General features: G+C 37.5%; 1 protein-coding gene across 1 annotated transcript in view; it reads right to left on the bottom strand.

The window, feature by feature from the left end:
* Nucleotides 1-1,220: 1,220 nt before the first annotated feature.
* The window catches only part of LOC135750024 (exostosin-1), a 375,787-nt gene continuing 358,768 nt past the window's right edge, over nt 1,221-18,239 (bottom strand). The window contains exons 10-12 of the mRNA XM_065268781.1: nt 18,028-18,188; nt 4,637-4,808; nt 1,221-1,740 (exon numbers count right to left, since the gene is read on the bottom strand). Coding sequence (XP_065124853.1) covers nt 1,555-1,740; nt 4,637-4,808; nt 18,028-18,188 — 519 coding nt within the window. The 3' untranslated portion in view covers nt 1,221-1,554. The remainder of the gene's footprint in view (nt 1,741-4,636; nt 4,809-18,027; nt 18,189-18,239) is intronic.

The following is an 18,239-nucleotide window of genomic DNA, read 5'->3' as shown; positions in this document are numbered from 1 at the left end:
AATCGCACCCTGCTGATATGCATTTTCACATGTGAGGTGTGTGCCATTCCAAATTATATCCAGTCCAATTTACTTTACCACAGGTGGATTCCAATCAAAAGGTGTCAAAAGGTATAGAAACATTTCAGCAATGATTAAGAGAAATCCAAGGGGTCTGAATACTTATGCCAATGTGATATTTCAGTTTAAAAAAAAAGTACAGATATTTTTAAAATTCTGTTTTCTCTTTTTAGGGGGTCTAATAACACTATTCTAAAGTCTTGTCTGGAAAACCGCCTCTAAAATCCAGAAATTATATATTATCTTCACATGCACATCCAGTGGAGATGAAAACAACTTTTTAATACTGGAAGTTATTAGCCTCTTTCACACAGTAATTCTGGTAAATTACCATGAATTTACCAGAATTAATTTACCAGTAAATACAAAAATGTGCTGTTCACACATGCAGTGACATTCCGTCTTTTTACCAGTAAGACATCATTCACACATCAGTATCAAAATACCGGTAAATTCGGAGAGAAAGCGGAAGTTACCTGTGGCGCGCGGCCGGCGAGCTCCGTCCGTGTCGTATTTGTAAACGGCGGGTTATGACTTAATATCCACGGTCCGTATTTTGTTGTTTTCACATCTGTGGCAAACGGTCGCGAAGTTGCTCGTGACTAAACAACATTGCGTTAGGCGGCGTCAAACGGAACCTGCGCGTTTGCACATTAGGCTTCACAGATGGTGTGCTAAGGACGTCGGCAATTTGGCAATTAGATGGTAAGCTGTTTTAAACAACTTTGGTGAAGAAATATGGATGTTAACTTCAGGTGTGCTCGACTTTTAAGCAACATGTGTGTGGAAACGTCCGTAAACAGTCTGCGTCACCTGTATAAAAAACTTTCTGATTGGCCCGCCCGATCTGTCAGCGCGGTCTGACGTCATCTAAATGCCGGTAATGCTATATTTTTCGTTCACACACAGCGCTTACCGGCAAATTACCGTTAATCTTACAACCTGTCTTACTGGTAAATTGGGAGCACTGATTTACCGGAAAGGTTCTGTTCACACATGACATGTTAACTGCAATTTACCAGTAAATTACCAGTAAAGACTGTATGTGTGAAAGGGACTATTGTCACCAACCATTTTTCATCTGTTCTGTGTGGAAAAAAAACTGGATAATAAAGAACAAATTCAATAAACGATACAAGAGTAAATACTGAGTTTGCATTCATAGGTTTTATTTTTTTAAACTTCATAAAAAAAAGATAATTTCTTAAAAAAAATAATTAAAATTAAAATACATATTGCAGGCATAGGTGACCCTTTTTTATCCATTTTATCCATCCTGTTCATTGACATTCAGTGACCACACCCCTCGGATGACATCACTGATGACAACAACAACAAAGTCAAACCGGCAACATAGTCAATCCAAATCTGAGCGACCGTTTGCTACGAAACTTTCGGCTGCAGATAAAATCACTCAGTGTTGCATATTTCATCATATCTGTTAACAAGTCCAGGCAAATCAGACGTGTCCGAACAGAAAGTGGCCGGAGCTCCTCACAACCTCTCGATGTCTCTGTATTTCTTGCGTAGGATGGAGACCTGATCTTTGAAGAGCACTGGATCCAGACGCAACTGAGAGTGAAGGAGAGGCATGAAGCCAAACCAGCTTGTGAAAGAGTTCATGCAGGACTGACGCTGTGCAAAGTGGTCTGGGTCGGCCCATCGAGACGATTTAGAGCCCTGTGAGAGACACAGAGAGAGAGAAACAAAGGTGTGTAGGCATGCTTCACTAAGCAGATTATAAATGAAAGCTGAAACATGTTACTGAAATTGGGCTGCGGTTTAGAGAACTGTAACAAACAAAACAAACACAGTGTGGTCATTTCACGACTCAGAGGACAGACAGCAGTTGTGTGTCTCTGCCTTAGGAGCTTACAAGGAAAATTAGCTCGTAGCTGTTACAGTCTATTATACCACGGGTCTGTTGAATGCTTTATTCTGATTGGCTGAAAAATGTTCCATGGGTGTTGGTATAAGCGGAGCAACAGCACTCTGAATGACGTTATGCCACATTACCACCTTGGGAGTGCATTATTTTCAAAAAATGTATTGGCGCTTCATTAGTTATCTCATAACCCGCAGGTTGGGCTGGGGCGGGTAAAGAAATTTTAACTTTATTTGCAGGACGGGTCATAAAAAAAACATGCAATTCCCAATAGTATAAATATTTGAGAATAAATATTTTCATATTTTATTAGGTTCTTTGATAAAGTTACAATACATAGCAACCCAACTTGTGTGATGTCCCCAAACCTTTGGCCTAGGGATGTTCACTACAGTTGAATATTCGATCTGAAATAATAATTTCAGTAGAAAAAATCCTATTTGAATGTTTGTTTTAATGCGTCACCGCAGGGTTAAGGCCACTGCTCATTTAATTCTTTTTCACTTCACCTGTACTGTCTTTTACAGACTTAAATGTCAAATATATATGAAAATTAATGTGTATGTATTTCTGATTGTTTTGGCAATTCAGATCGCATAATAATGTAAGCATTTAGAGTTTTAACGCCGGCTTGTCTGTTTTTGTCCATCGGCTCACGTGTTTTTTAGACCATTGGTTCTCAAACTGGGGTCTCGGGCCGCGAGATGGTGCCAGGGGGGCCCCAGTTGTATGACATTTTATAAAATACATTAATTTATCATGAATTCTGTGTAATTAAACCTAAAAAAATAAGGCTACTAACCAACAGAACTACTTTGTATAAACTTAATATGTTTTGTTTAATTAAAATGTTACATTTTAGAACAGTTTTTGAAAATTAAATTTTAGAGCAGATTTATTGTATGCCGTGCCCTGTGAAAAAATGAACGGGATAACTGCAGATGGTTGTTCAACAGCAAACAGTGGCAATAGCTCTGTCTTTGTGAAGTGTTGTAAAATTAAGCTTGTAAATTTGCACAGTCAGCAATAAGGTAAGAATCAGCTTAAGTTATTTGTAAAATAATGTTAAATTCAGATATTCTTGTTAGATTTGTCTGTTATTATTACAGGCTTTCACTGGAACAGATAGGCTAAATGCATGTAAGGTTGTCTTTCTTTACAAAAACAAGTCAAACTAAATAAAGAAGATATTCATATGGCATGTTATGTAACCTATGTTTTTTTTTTTTTTTTGAGTCTGTTTATATGATGATAGCGTACCTTGTGTCAATTCCTCAAACTTTAAACTTTTAAATTTGGTTTGGTTTTTATGTTAAAAATATACATACATACAATACATACATACATAAGCTTATAGCTTGTTATAGATTATTTATTAATTATAAGCCTGCTGTGAAATTGTGACCACATGAAAAATACTTCAAAAACATCCTAATTAAAGTCAATTAAATAAAAAAAATGGTCGGGATGGGTTGTAAAAATAGATACAGTGGTGCGTTCCAAATAATTGAATAAAAGAGGGACCTGGAGGTGGAAAAAAACCCATGCATCTTTAGGCTACAGTCTAATACAGCCTGCATTTATTAAAAATCATTTTATGTGCTGACGAAAACAAAAGTAACAAATACAGATTGATGATAACTAAAATACATACAGTTAATTTTCTAAAAGCATTTTCTGAATTTATGTACTGTGAGTATTAATGTGTTCCTGTCTTGAGTCAGTACTAAAGCAATGTGTTAGAAACATGAAGTTCATGGGTTTGCCCCAGGGAGTACATATACTGCCAAACATATTAGATGTAACAATATTGGTATTACAGCTATTACTATGAACAGGGCACAATGCAACACTCAATATGGCCACTCTGGGGACTGCAGTCCCACCTTGCAGTTAAAAGAACCAATCATCAATCGCTTCGATTCTCTATGAGAGGGGCTTCATACAGAGTCGCGTTAGGTGTTTGCCAACCCATGCACATGCGCAGTAGCAAAAACAACCTTGAAAAATGTGTTTTTAGGGCAATTCAAGCTTAACAAACAAAAATTCATGTGTTGATGTCAGGTTGAATTGTTGGTCAGAAATACCATGTTTTCTTGTGATTTTAAAATGTGATTTTAGAGATATCTGTCTTTTCCCATTCAGTAGATAGGACTTTAGACTTACATGACTGAAATAAGTGCCTGGACGCGTTGCAAACATGACCACATGTGGTTCCACCTCCCTAAAGGGCTTTTGACGCTTATTAAACATACATTGAATGTACTGTATTTTGCTTTGGACAATAGTATTAAATGTAAAGTGCAAGAGGCTGTCCTATATTGTGACAGCCTCTTGCTGTGGAGTGGAGTACATACATGGTACATTTGATTGTTTTGGACCTCCTGCTCTTAAAAAAAGTAGTACAATTTTAAACAACGAGAAAGAAAAAACATAAGACGAGCTATGAATGTGAAATAGAGTAAACAAGACGGACAGTGCGAAAGTGCAGTAACCTTCCTGTCAATCATGAATCTTGTCTTACCATGAAAACATTCATCAAACAGCCCAATACTGCTGAATCAGATCCACACATACAACCCCGGGGCGCATCATCCATCACACCCGACACAGGCGTTCCTGACCTCGATAGGGAAATCGCCCCACACACACTTAATCGGTTCACAGCGACGCACACACACAGATACGCACCTGCTGCATCATGGTCTCCTTGTATTGTTTCTTCTGTGTGACTTTGATTGGCGGGAGTTTGGTTACCGCAGAGATGAGGAAGTTCATGAGGATGTCCTCGCAGTTGGCCAACTGGTCTACCATGGACAGCAGAGACGTTGGCAGGTAGTACGTGTACAGATGATGATAATACCTGGCCAAAACAACAACAACAAAATCAATTAAATATAACAGAAAACAAAAACAATGTGCCTGAAGGAAAGAAAAATCTATTATGACGTGTTTCAAATGATTACTTCTGGATAGAAATTAAATAGAATAGAGAAGAAATAAATGCATTCGCTTAAAGGTCATTTTGGATGTATAGTGTAGTAGCTTGGGAGAAACTATAGTTATCTCCTGCGTGTGTCTTCTTAAGATTTATGCAGTCTGCAATATTGGTGTTTGCTAATGCTTGTTATACTATTACTCTTTTAATTTTTAACAAATTCTTAGCATTCATCTTAACCTTTAACACATCAGTTGCCCTCTACCATGTGTGCTGCAGACATGAATGATGTGTCAGATCATTTGGTTTGTTAAGCCAACCTATCCTCCAACCCATTTGATTGTTGAGGTCGTTTTTACATTCGAATATGATCCAAGAAGCGTTTACTAAATGAACGCTTCTACACTCAAAAAAATTATTTTTGCACCTTGTCTAATTTACTTAAATGAAACAAGTTAATACAACACAATTTTTTATTTTTTTTGTCTCAACCTATTTTTATTATGTTCAATCTGCTTAAATGTAAAAAAGTTACATGAACTCAATCATTTTATATTGGGACCACATTAATGATTTTTGTTGCTATTACTTACTGGGCCGTGAATCTGTATTTCCCAGCATGCTTTGAATGCAACTGCCTTTGGAGAGTAATTTTTTTAAATTAAGTGTTATTTTAGACATTTTTAGGTAAAGAGAAACACTTTATAGTGTTTAATGTTGGTTTATCTTATTGATTTAGACGTTTTTGTGATATATTTTTACGAATTGTTTGGTTACCATCGTGCAGAAGAGTGGCGCTTGTGGTTAAGTTGTGGATGTGACATACGTACTTATTTTAAAAAGCACTAACTGTGTTAATGACTGTTTGAAGATCAGTCTCTTTTCACATGTTCGTCCAATGTGTCATTAGCATGCTAACGTGTGCTTATGCTAATTAGTATTATACAGAAATTGACAATTGGTTTAACTAGACTTTTTTGCTTGAATGAACTTGTTTTGTTTTTGTTGAACAGACCAGAAATAATTGCGTGGAAAAGTTTTCCTTAACTGAATTTAGTTTATTGAACAAGATATTTTTATGACCAATATAAATATATTTATTAAGTTGGTGCAACAAAAGATTATTTGTTTAAATTAACTTATTGTATTCTTGTTGTACAAGCCTAATATAATTTCGTGGAAAAGTTTTCCTTAATTCAATTATGTTGATTGAACAAACAATTTTTTTGAGTGTACCGAATCAGTTCCAGGTGAAACTTTTGCCAATGGTTATCATGAAATTATATATTAGGGTATTAATTTGCAATGATGTACAGTATTTGGATTTTCAATTTAAACCAGCATTATTTGTATTTTTTACACATTACACTATTCAGGCATTTCGAGCAAATAACGTAGGCTACCAATTTATTTATTATATAACATAAAACACAGCATATTCATTTTTATTTAAAAAAAAAACACAAATATTGCAAGTGTACCAAGGTCAAACGATTGATTTATATGAGGAAAAGACACAAAAGCGATAACTATCTGCTGTAAATATCAGATCCCACGAAAAAAAACACCCCTTACCACAACTTCACAATGTGGTGGTACGAATTAATATGAATTAGCCACCTTGTAAAAATACGTATCACGTCTGTACACTCGTTCAAAACTGCCACCAGAAGAAGCGATACATTATCTTTGTTTGTGAAATAGCATTGGCTCATGACCGATTCCATCATTACTTCAGCTTCGAATGTGAAATGCTTAATGATCTTCATATCAAGTTATTTTATGGCTTTAGTTTGCAAGGTTTGTAATGCTTTTATACTGTTGTTTTTTTGGTAAATGTAAGCATATACAGTGGTGTGAAAAACTTTTGGCCCCCTTGTTGATTTTTTTGCATGTTTGCCACACTTTAATGTTTCAGATCATGAAGCAAATTTAAATAACACAACATGCAGTTTTTAAATAAATTAAGTTTTTTTATTATAAAGGGAAAACAAGGACAATGTCCAGCCATCTGTTCTTGACCTCAAGCTGAAGCAAACTTTGGTTCAGCATGAGGACAATGATCCAAAACACACCAGAAAGTCCACCTCTGAATGGCTGAAGAAAAACAAAATGAAGACTTTTGAGTGGCCTAGTTAAAGTCCTGCCCTCAATCCTATTAAGAGATGCTGTGGCATGACCTTAAAAATGACCTTCATGCTCGAAAACCCTTCAATGCGGCTGAATTACAACAATTCTGCTAAGATGAGTGGACCAAAATTTCCCCCACAGCGCTGTAACAGACTCACTGCAAGTTATCACAAATGCTTGATTGCAGTTGTTGCTCTAAGGGTGGCCCAACCAGTTATAAGGTTTAGGGGGCAAACATTTTTTCACACAGGGCCGGATTTTGTTTTTCATTCATAATAAAAACCATCATTAAAAAGCTGCATGTTGTGTTTACTCGTTATCTTTTATTAATATTTTAATTAGTTTGATGATCTGAAACATTAAAGTGTGACAAACATGCAAAAAAATCGGGAAGGGGGCCAACACTTTTCACCACACAGTAGGTCTATACCTGTGACTGTACTTGTGTGTTATGTTTTATATAGCTGATAAGTTTTATATGGTTCAGAACACCTGTTTAATGTGTAACATAACACTGTTCTGTATTGGGTTTAGGAACAGTGATACTTCTAAGAAAATGTAAACACAGCCATGATAGCAATCAACAAAATGTCATGTCATTCATCACTGGTAGGACACATTGTGTTATAGTTTTGCAAAGTAATTGTGAGAGAAACATTTCAGACAAGTTGATATTTAAATGAGAGCTTTATAAATCGACTAAAAATATAATGTTGTTGTGGACTGACAGGACGGTCACTGACGATGTGCAGACAGAGAGAGGACAAAGACCACCCTGCTGTGAGGAACCGTAAGAGACAGATGTTTTAATTTCTGTGATTGACACTTGCTGTTTCTCTCACTGTGCTTATTTAACCGAATCTTTACCTGCCTGCAGACGTCTCTCTCTCTCTCTCTCTCTTTGAGGGACAGCCATCAGAGAGTCTCTCGGGCCTGCAGGTGGCTTATCTCACTTCACACGTTTATTTATGTCTTTTCCTCTTGCACACTTTAGCTGCAGGTGACTCTGCAGGTGGTGTGTCGCGTCGATGACCAGCAGCAAAGCGGTTAATCTGTGTTTTGGGTGTGTGATGTGTCACTTTGAAGGTCTGTTTGTGTGCGTGCGTTTGCGTGTGAGTGATGGGCGCAGAGACCTTCAGCTAAAACAAACTGTGAACTCCATCTCACCTGTGCCATTTATCGTTAAAATACGGCCAGTGATGCTGTCAGAGGAAACATTTATAACCCGCTTTAATATCTGCCTGTCTCTGAGCGATCTCCGTATCGGACCAGCTCTCACGTTTAGCTTTTACAAGCTCCCGATGCTGACCTCCAAATACGATTCTGTTACCCTTTGTCCATCGACGTGGTTCTGCACTATCACCAAAAATGGTCCAAAAATGGTCACACTGTTGTCACTGGGGCAGTACCCTTTAAAGAGGTCCTAATGTAAATATATATATACATTTGATACCAAAATGCACCTTTGAGGTGCTAAAATGACCTCTTAGGGTACCCCCCAGTGACAGCTAGGGACAATTTATCTACCTTTTCCTAAATCTGGTGGTCTTAATCCAGAAACCAGTGTACTGTCATGTTGGTCATGTTTATTTGTAAACATCTTTGTGACACATAAATCACATGGATCACATCTGTACTGTACTTTTGTAAGTGAGAAAATCATATCAAAATTTAGTATCTCTATCGATCGTCAAGGTAAAAATATCTGTGGCACATAGAGATTTTCTTCTACAGTGATAATAGCCATCAGACTGGACAGAGAGGATATAAAACCTCTGCTTATGTCAAATGTGTATGGGTTGTGATGGGGTTTAAAGATCCCCGTTCCAGCACTATCTCACCAGAAAGTGGGGAAATATAAGACTGCAAGTGATTAGAGATACTTCAAGCTGCCAGTTCTTAAAAATTTGCATTATAAATATTTCACAGATGATGTCATCAATCATGTGAAACTATTAAACAGGCTTAAATTGATGCTATAGGAGCCAAAGAATCTCGGAGCCAATTAAACTGAAGTCCCATGGTGATAAAATACATCACAGTGAAATCACTAGAGTCGACTGACAAATGTTTGTTTGCTAGAAATTACTTTGAAATAGCATCTAAAGATTTCTCCATCCAGCATTATTAATCTATGGCCTTTATTTCACATTTTGCACAAAAAAGAAAAACAAATCAGTCTTGTCTTTCTGCAGGGAAACCAGTGTGTTGTGTAAAAGCCCTGTGGTATCTTCAGAAGGACTTTGATCCATTAACCTGTTTAAGAATAAAGGATCTGCTTGCTGCCTGTTGGTCCAACTATGATATGATAAAAAAGTATAATAATATTATATTTATTAAGTGAGCATATGTGATGTTTAATGGCATGCAGTACTGATAAAACATCTTTCCTTTTACAAATAGCTCTCTGTGGAGTGAAGTGACATGTTAAAGGGAAACAGAAGAGAGAAATCATCAACACCTGTTTCTCAAGGTCAGACCTCTATGTTGCCAGGTTTGGGTTATAGATAAAGATTTTCCAGACTCATGCCATTTACACTTAAATGAACAGCTCACTTCTTCATGCATCTTTATTTATAAAGTACATGAAGTTATTTTTGTGCATAATGCCCTGTAAAGATATAAAACAGATATAATAAAGCGAAGCATTTTCCCTTAAATTCAAATAGCATATAAGACTCTGTATAAGCGATATAAGAGTTTGACACCCCACAGACAAATTTGAATGAGAAAAAATGCCAAGTAAATAAATAAGTCTCTCGTAAATATCATGTAAAAAATAAGCAGGATTCTCTGCTCTGAAGCGCTGGGGGCGTGTCCCCTTGTTTGTGATGAAACCACACCCACTCGCAGCAAAGCTGCTGTCTCTCTCAACTGTCTCTGATTAAAGTTTGTGAAAATATCTGGTGTAAAATGATCACTGGAGATGGCTCTTTACAAACCCATATGGCAAAAATATATTTATTTTCAAATATAATTTTAAATAATATTACAAATATATGTGCTGAAATATATTTTGAAATATGTTTATAAAAATGTATTTTTCACAGATATATTTTTTGAAAAATACTTTTAGAAATGAAATGAATATATTTTATATTCACGTTACATTGGACGGAAAGCTTTGTAAGTAACAAACCTGTAAACAACAAGTTTAAAAATGTTACAATTAAATATATTTTTAACTGTAAAAATGTACTTATTCATTTTATACTTATACTTTATACACTGAAACTACATTTAAACAAAAAAATTTGTAAAGTAAAATAAAATATAAAACTTTTGTTTAAATATAGCTTAAATAAATTGATTGCAACCACTTACCTTAAAAAAATTTATTAAATTCAATGAATCATTTTTTTCAGTGTACATTTTATACAAATGTTTATATTTTGGCCAGGAAAATATAGTTTCTCCCATATGGGTTGTAAAATTAAAATTTTTTTGAAATATATGTTAATATATGAATGTTAAAACAAAATATATTTTCAAATTTAAAAATATATTTAATAAAGCTTTACCTTCTACAAAATGTATTTAGCATATATTTATAAACTATTTTTGGGAGGCATAGTGGCTCAGTGGGTAGCACTGTTGGTTCGAGCTCGTATATCTGAGCTAGGTCAGGTGGTCTTTCTGTGTGAAGTTTTTATGTTCTCCATGTGTAAGCGTGGGTTTCCTCCGGGTACTCCCTTTTCCTAGCCTGGTCCAACCAGACTCTCGTACATTCATTTCATTTGTACAGAGAGTCTGGCCACGCTCCATTGCAAAGCGTTACTTCCGTTAAGGAGGGTCCTCTGTTGAAGTTTAAAACTATTGGATCTGCGCAGAGTCACTCAGGATCTGCCATACGCAGTCGCTAACGTGTGGTCGGGACGGAAACAAGACGTCCGAATAATCAGCCAAACAAAACTTAGCAAACCTGGTTCTTGCTCCGGCTTTAACTTCTGTATATTCGGCAGTTTTGCAACAGCGGACCGAATAGCTTTTCTCACGTCTTTCTCCACTGCCATTACTGAACTACATCTCAAACTGACACACGACCTCAACGTCATCGTTTTTAGCCACCCCCCTCTGTTCGCTGATTGGTCCTGCAGATTTTTGGAGAAAACGAAACTCTACAGAGCAATCCCAGACGTAGTACTGAAGCTAAATGAAAATTAAGCGGAAGCATGTAGGAGGGCGGAGCCAGGCTACCGGTTTCCTTCCAAAGGCCAAAAACACGCAAGTTACCCCGGATTTCCACCGACTGCGGAACGGCTGCGGATCCGTTGCGGAACGGCGGCGGAGTCAATAGGTTTCCATTCAAGTCAATGTGTGTATTTCCACCGACTGCGCTCCGAATCCGTCACAGCTCCGGCCATCCGCAGCCCTCCGGCACAAATACGCAGAGCTTCTATTTTTGACGGATGCCGGACAGCTCCGCAGGGCGGAGCCATGACTTTATCGCGTGATCATACCTGAATTCACGAGAACTCGTGTTTTTTTTATTAAATCTTTGCAATACAAACATTACAAACACACACAAATAAAGTCATTAATACAGAAACAACAAATAATAGACAGGAACAGAGCCAGGGGTATGGAGCGAATTTTGTGCCAAAATTTTACAAACAAATACAGCATTTTGCAAACAAACTCAATCTGCTTTGCAAAGGGAAAACTTGACTCGCAAACAAACAGAAAACGCTTTGCAAATAATAAAGGCAATTTGAGAGAAAATGCAGATGTGTTACAAATATGTACTGTGTTTTGTAAATGTGACCATGATTTTTTCACAAATGTGACCATGATTTTTTCACAAATGTGACCATGATTTTCTCACAAATGGGACCATGATTTTCTCACAAATGTGACCATGATTTTCTCACAAATGGGACCATGATTTTCTCACAAATGGGACCATGATTTTCTCACAAATGGGACCATGCAATCCAGAACAGCAGATGGCGCTGTTTCAACTTTTTCAGGCATTGGAAAAAAGCCCAGGGGAAAAGCCCTGAATTTTAACATACATATCACCCCTGACAGTGGCAGCAACTGAATAAAGACATTTCATTTGTCGGGCTTCATTCTGTTAATCTCACTGATTTTATTGTAAGTGTTAATAATAATAAATGTTTGTTAATAGTAAACAAATTCTGTGTGTCAAGACAATGAATTCAACTTACAATGCTTATCAAAAGATGCAGGATAATAAATGAAACTCTTTGGAGAAAGAGTGTGGTAGGGACATAATAAACCCAACATCGGCTGTCTGGACAGAGTGGCCAGTTCAAGCAACAGTAACCAACCAACCAGGATCATAGTCATTTGAGCACTCTGAACAAGATAAACTTCTACAAAATGTTAATCCTTTTAAAGTTGTTCTTATCTTGTCAGGCTAGGAGGACCAGTTTAAACCAGCTTCTTTCACAATAGCCAAGCTGGCAAAGCTTCCAGCCTAGTCAAGCTGGTTTGGGCTGGTGTGATCAGCCTGACCAGCTACAGTATAAAAGCAAAAATCCTTCTAATACTAGCTTAAGCTAAAACCAGGCTGGAACACCATCTTAACACTCTGGGGTCGGCTGCGGCGCGGGCGCCGCAAACTCTTTATTTTTCAATCACTCCCCAAAGAGACTAAGATAACTCTGCTGATTTTGGACATACAGATATGATTTATACATCATTTAAAACGTTAAAGTGTCTAGTTTTTTTCTGTCCACTCCCAATAAAAACAGAATGTTGTGCTTTTCGCAAAATTAAGAAAATAAACATGATGCGCGTTTTGTTCTCTCTCCCTAAGTGAATTCCTTTCAGAAACACGTCAGAAAAATGAACTGTAACTTAACGAATACTTGTCATACAAACAAAAGATAAATGTCTACATAATGCTTCGAATGTCTGCTTTTAAATGATGTAAGTGAAATCGAAAACAAATATTGTAATTCGTTGTTAACTGTATTAGAAGAGAGAGATGTACGGTCTTTCTTCTGTTGCTTCATTATCTATAATGAGCCACGCCCCGCTCCATTGAAGAGAAGAGCAGAGATCATCCATATTCATTAATCAACCCCACAGTCAATGGACATTCCGTCTCTGCAGCCATTCACTGCTGTGTTGAGTTTTAATCCGATTGCTGGAAACATGACATCTACTTGTTTACTAGTGACTGTAACTAAAGTTATCTCCAGACGCGAGTGTGACTTGATCGACGTCCAAACGCACACACAAACACACAATGCCTCATATTTGAAGCGCTTTGTGGTATCATTATAAAAGATGCGATTGCACACACCACATAACTGTTTACTCGCGCCTAAATCTCCAGACAGACGCGAGTGTGTGTGCTTCGTCAGTGTGATGGGATCGATGTTCAAACTCACACACACACGATGCCTCATTTTTGACGCGCTTTGTGGTATTCTTAAGATGCAAGTGTGTGTGCTTCGTCTGTGTGACGCGATGTCCAAATGCACAAACAAACACACGATGCTTCATATTTGACGCACTTTGTGGTGTTCTTATAAAAGATGCAAGTGTGTGTGCTTCGTCTGTGTGACGCGATGTCCAAACTCACACACAAACATACGATACCTCATATTTGACGCACTTTGTGGTGTTCTTATAAAAGATGCAAGTGTGTGTGCTTCGACGGTGTGACGCGATGTACAAATGCACACACAAAGACACGATGCCTCATTTGACGCGCTTTTTGGTATTCTTATAAAAGACGATTGCAAACATCACATCTACTTGGTTACTCTCGCCTAGTAAATAAAAGTTATCTCCATGCGCTTATGTTTTCTTTGTGCTTCCGTCAGACGTGTTCAACGGCCAAACGCATACACAAACACACAATCATATTTGACGCACTTTGTATTAAGACGCATCTAAACACATCTAAAACCCAGTTTATTCGCGTATATCTCTGCACAGTAAGTTTATTTAATGCAGGATCATGCATGTGAAGGCATTTCTTTTGTCTTGCTTTCACAAACAAACACTTAACAATAATGGCATCTTCACATTCCTGCCTAAAGGCTCATTATGCAGCTCATTATGCAAGTGTATTGTTCTTCAGCAGTGTATTGTCAATCACAGATTATTCAAGAGCTTCCAGCCTCCTTGCATATTGCCTTCCTAACCAAAAAGTGACTTTGAAATTGTAAATCAATATATTGTGTTATGTGAAGGAGTAAGCAGAATGATTTTCACATCATTTTAAAGAAAAAACTCTAGACTACTAGATCCTGCTTTGAAAAGTTTTAGGAAAACATGTTTAGAATGAGTTTTGTGGACTTATATCAGTCACTTAAATTTTTTTCTTTTTCAAAAACCACGCATAAACATTTTTCTCTCAAAAATACAAACATGTACATACATGTTAATCATATAATATAGTAGCCCAGTTTGTGCTGAATGCAGTGTTATAAGACTTTTGCCATTATTATGTTTTTAAGCAACTGAAAAAAGCACAAATGTCAGTGCAGGTCAAAACTTCTCCAGGGCCCTAAAAACCCCTTAGACCCCAGAGGGTTAAACCAGTCAACCAGCATAGGCTGGTATTAGCTGTTATTTTTCTGCAGGGGATATAATAAATTTTATTTATAATGCACTTTCTAAAACTCAAAGCACCATAATATATGAGATTCTCAGGAACATACACATACAAAAGTAAACAAGTTAGTAATAATCATTTTGCAATAGTAAGCTATTTTAAAAGGATAAGTCTTTAAGGATCACTTAAAACAGTCCAGTGATGGTGAGTTTCTTATCACCAAAAGAAGAGAATTTAGAGAATCAGACGGGGTATAGGGATTGACAATTGCAAATGTATAGAATTCAGATGGAATTCAATGTCTTTACACACAGAATGTGTTTACTATTAACAGACATTAATTATTATCAACACTTTCAATAAATCCAGAGATTAACAACATGAACCACGAAAAATTAATTTAGTCTTCATTCAGTTGCTGGCACTGTCCGGGGTGATATGTAAGTTAAAATTCAGGGCTTTTCAGGGAGACTAGTTGAAAATGCCTAATAAGGTTGAAACAGCGCCATCTGCTGTTTTGGATTGCATGGTCACATTTGTGAGAAAATCATGGTCCCGTTTGTGAGAAAATCATGGTCCCATTTGTGAGAAAATCATGGTCCCATTTGTGAGAAAATCATGGTCACATTTGTGAGAAAATCATGGTCCCATTTGTGAGAAAATCATGGTCCCATTTGTGAGAAAATCATGGTCACATTTGTGAAAAAATCATGGTCATATTTACAAAACACAGTACATATTTGTAAAACCTCTGCATTTTCTCTCAAATTGCCTTTATTATTTGCAAAGTTTTTTCTGTTAGTTTGCGAGTCAAGTTTTCCCTTTGCAAAGCAGATTGAGTTTGTTTGCAAAATGCCAAATTTGTTTGTAAAATTATGGCACAAAATTCGCTCCATACAGGGGCAGTTTCAAATAAATACATTAAAGATAGATCATATATAAATGTTTTAGCAGCCTTCTTATTTTTTGAATTTTGGATGGATTTGATGTACTGCTCTGTCTACGCGAGATCTCGTGTTGTGATCTGGGCTGGTTTGTAAAAACGTCATAATTCAACGGCATAATGGGCAGAGACAGAACTAGGTATCGCGCGATCATCACGTGAATTTGCGAGACCTCATGAGTCCTCGTCACTTCAGCACGCAGCCGCTCTGCAACAAAAACGGAACTGGTGGGTATTGACGGACGGCAGAGTGCGGAGACGGACGGCAGAGTGCGGAGACGTAACGCAGCGGAGCTGATCTGCAGCCGCTCCGCAGTCGGTGGAAATCCGGGGTTAGGCAAACTGGAGATGCCAAATTGTTCCTCCCTTAACCTGTGTCTGGATTAACTTGTCTGAATAAACTTGTGTATGAATTAACCATTTCTCGCTATGAATAATAGCCATAGATGATGGAATGGTGTAAAGAAAGAAAGAAAACATATTTTTGGCCCAAAAAATTATTCTTTTGCGTTATGGGAAATTAATATCCTCTTTTTCATATCATTGTTTTTCATAGGAAATTTAAATAAGGAGATCAAGCTGTTTTGTAAATTACTGCAACCAGGTAGGCCTAATATGCATGTACGTGATGAAGGCATAGCTACCTGTAATGCTGTACAGCTTCCGGTAGACTCGAAACGATCAATCTTTACTTCCGGTCATAGGGACACAGCGCAGGAGGCGGCCTCTCGCAATACAAAGTCAATGGAGACGGATGGATTGTTTTCCCCCCGGTGGGCGTGGTTTTTAGGTTATGACGCGTTGCGCTCTGTCTCTATATGCATGCAAGGGGGTGGGGTCAAGTCCAGCCCTACCTTTTCTAATTTCAGTAGCCGTTTCACTCAGATATACATCACTATGGGGAAAATAAGACCATTCGCTATTTCTGTTTCATGTCGACTTAAAGCAACACTATGTAGTTTTTTTACCTTTAAATAATGTCTCTAAAATTATTTCAGTGATAGAACAACTTTTAACTGGACAAATTGTACTGTTGCTGCAACCTGAGCAGCCTCCTAGCTGCTACAAGCACACTCTGAAAGTGGCGGTGGAGGGTAGAGCACACAGCCCCGCCCCTACCACTGCCTGCAGAGGCACTGTTGCGCTTTTCAACCACATGGGGGAGCTGTTAGTAATTTTTACATGGAAACTACATAGTGTTGCTTTAAAATTTATGCCTGGCTCCCAAATCCACACAGCAGTGAACCATGCACACTGCCTTGCCTCATCTTTTGGAAACTGAAATATTTTTATTTTCCAGAAGGTTTTTGTTCCAGATATCAGTTTAGTTGCTTACCAGACCAATAAACAAGCACAGACCTGAAGTTAACTTCGGGCCAGGCGCGTAACCGCGACAACGCGCCTACATCTGAGAAACTGTCTATAGTGGTAAGGGCAGAGCCATACTTGGTGGCTCCAGTGCATCATCAAGCATGGATTTCTGGCCCGCCCAAATATCCTGAACTCAGAAATTGTGAAAAACTGTTTAAATCCACAACTTAGTATTATGTATTTCACCGTCTTTATAACGCAGTGCAATACAGTTTTTAATAGACTTTAAATATACTGAATAGTCAGATAATACAAGAGGTCTCAGAGAATTTTTTAACCAACAAAACAGTTGGAAACTAACCAGCCTGTTAAAATTGATCCGTCCTCAATTAAAACAGATGTGGCGCCATTTTTTTTCTGATAAAACATTTTTTCTCTCCCAGTGAAATTTGCAGAGACAGCTTTAAGTAAGGGTTTTTATAGGTTCATTTTCTCAAAAAGTGTAAACAAAATTCATTTTAAAGCTGATCTACATAGAAACTAAATTATTCACGCATTGCATCGTCTAATTGGCTGTTTCTGATGTAAACAGCAAAGTTGCTTATAATGAGAGTAATGCAGATTTATCAGTTTAGTCAGATTGAACTGTTCTTGCCCGACAGACTTGATTTCTTGAATGTTTAAAACATCACTCGAACTGATTTTGCCAAGTGAGAGATGTCCTCAGGGCAACATATTGTGTTGACCCAAGGACAGCATTTTTCTAAATAAAACCTAAACCCACCCCTAACCATAACCAAACATTAAAATCAGAGGGACATGATAAGTGAAAAACAATAACAGCTAATCCTGTATGTAAGCTTAAACTTTAAACAAACTAATTTCTGAAATCTGATTGGTTGATTGAAATGTTGTCCCAGGGTCAACATAATGTTGCCCTGAGGACATCAAACACTTGGCAAAATCAGTTTGAGCGATGTTTTAAACATTCAAGAAGTCAAGTCAGGAGAGCCTTAAAACCTCTTTTTTAGTTTGAGGAGATCCTGGTTTAGGACCAGCAGATTTTAGGACCTTGCCTATAATTTAGGCAACCAGCTATGATTGAAATAATGGCAACAGTGTAGTACAATATTACATTGCACCACCTACCTACAATAATTACTTTACCATTGCTTCTGAAAACAAATGTAGTCAGTTTTGTTTGCCTATTGAGAGATTACCTGTGGTAGAACGCAGCTCCTGTCAGCACCATTGAGTACTCATTGGTCCATTTAGAGGTATAACCCCACCTCCCCTTGCCACTGTCCCAGTAATGGCTCCGCGCTGGGTAGCCTACGATCCGATCTGGAAAATTCTGCCAAACAATGAATGCGAAATCCACCTGCAAACACCAAGAAAAAAATAATGCATGAATGAGGAAAAGCTGAGATCA

The sequence above is a fragment of the Paramisgurnus dabryanus genome, chromosome 12, assembly GCF_030506205.2.
Source record: "Paramisgurnus dabryanus chromosome 12, PD_genome_1.1, whole genome shotgun sequence".
NCBI lineage: Eukaryota > Metazoa > Chordata > Actinopteri > Cypriniformes > Cobitidae > Paramisgurnus > Paramisgurnus dabryanus.
The sequence above is the reverse complement of the archived record's forward strand: the minus strand, read 5'-3'. Positions and strand labels throughout refer to the sequence as shown.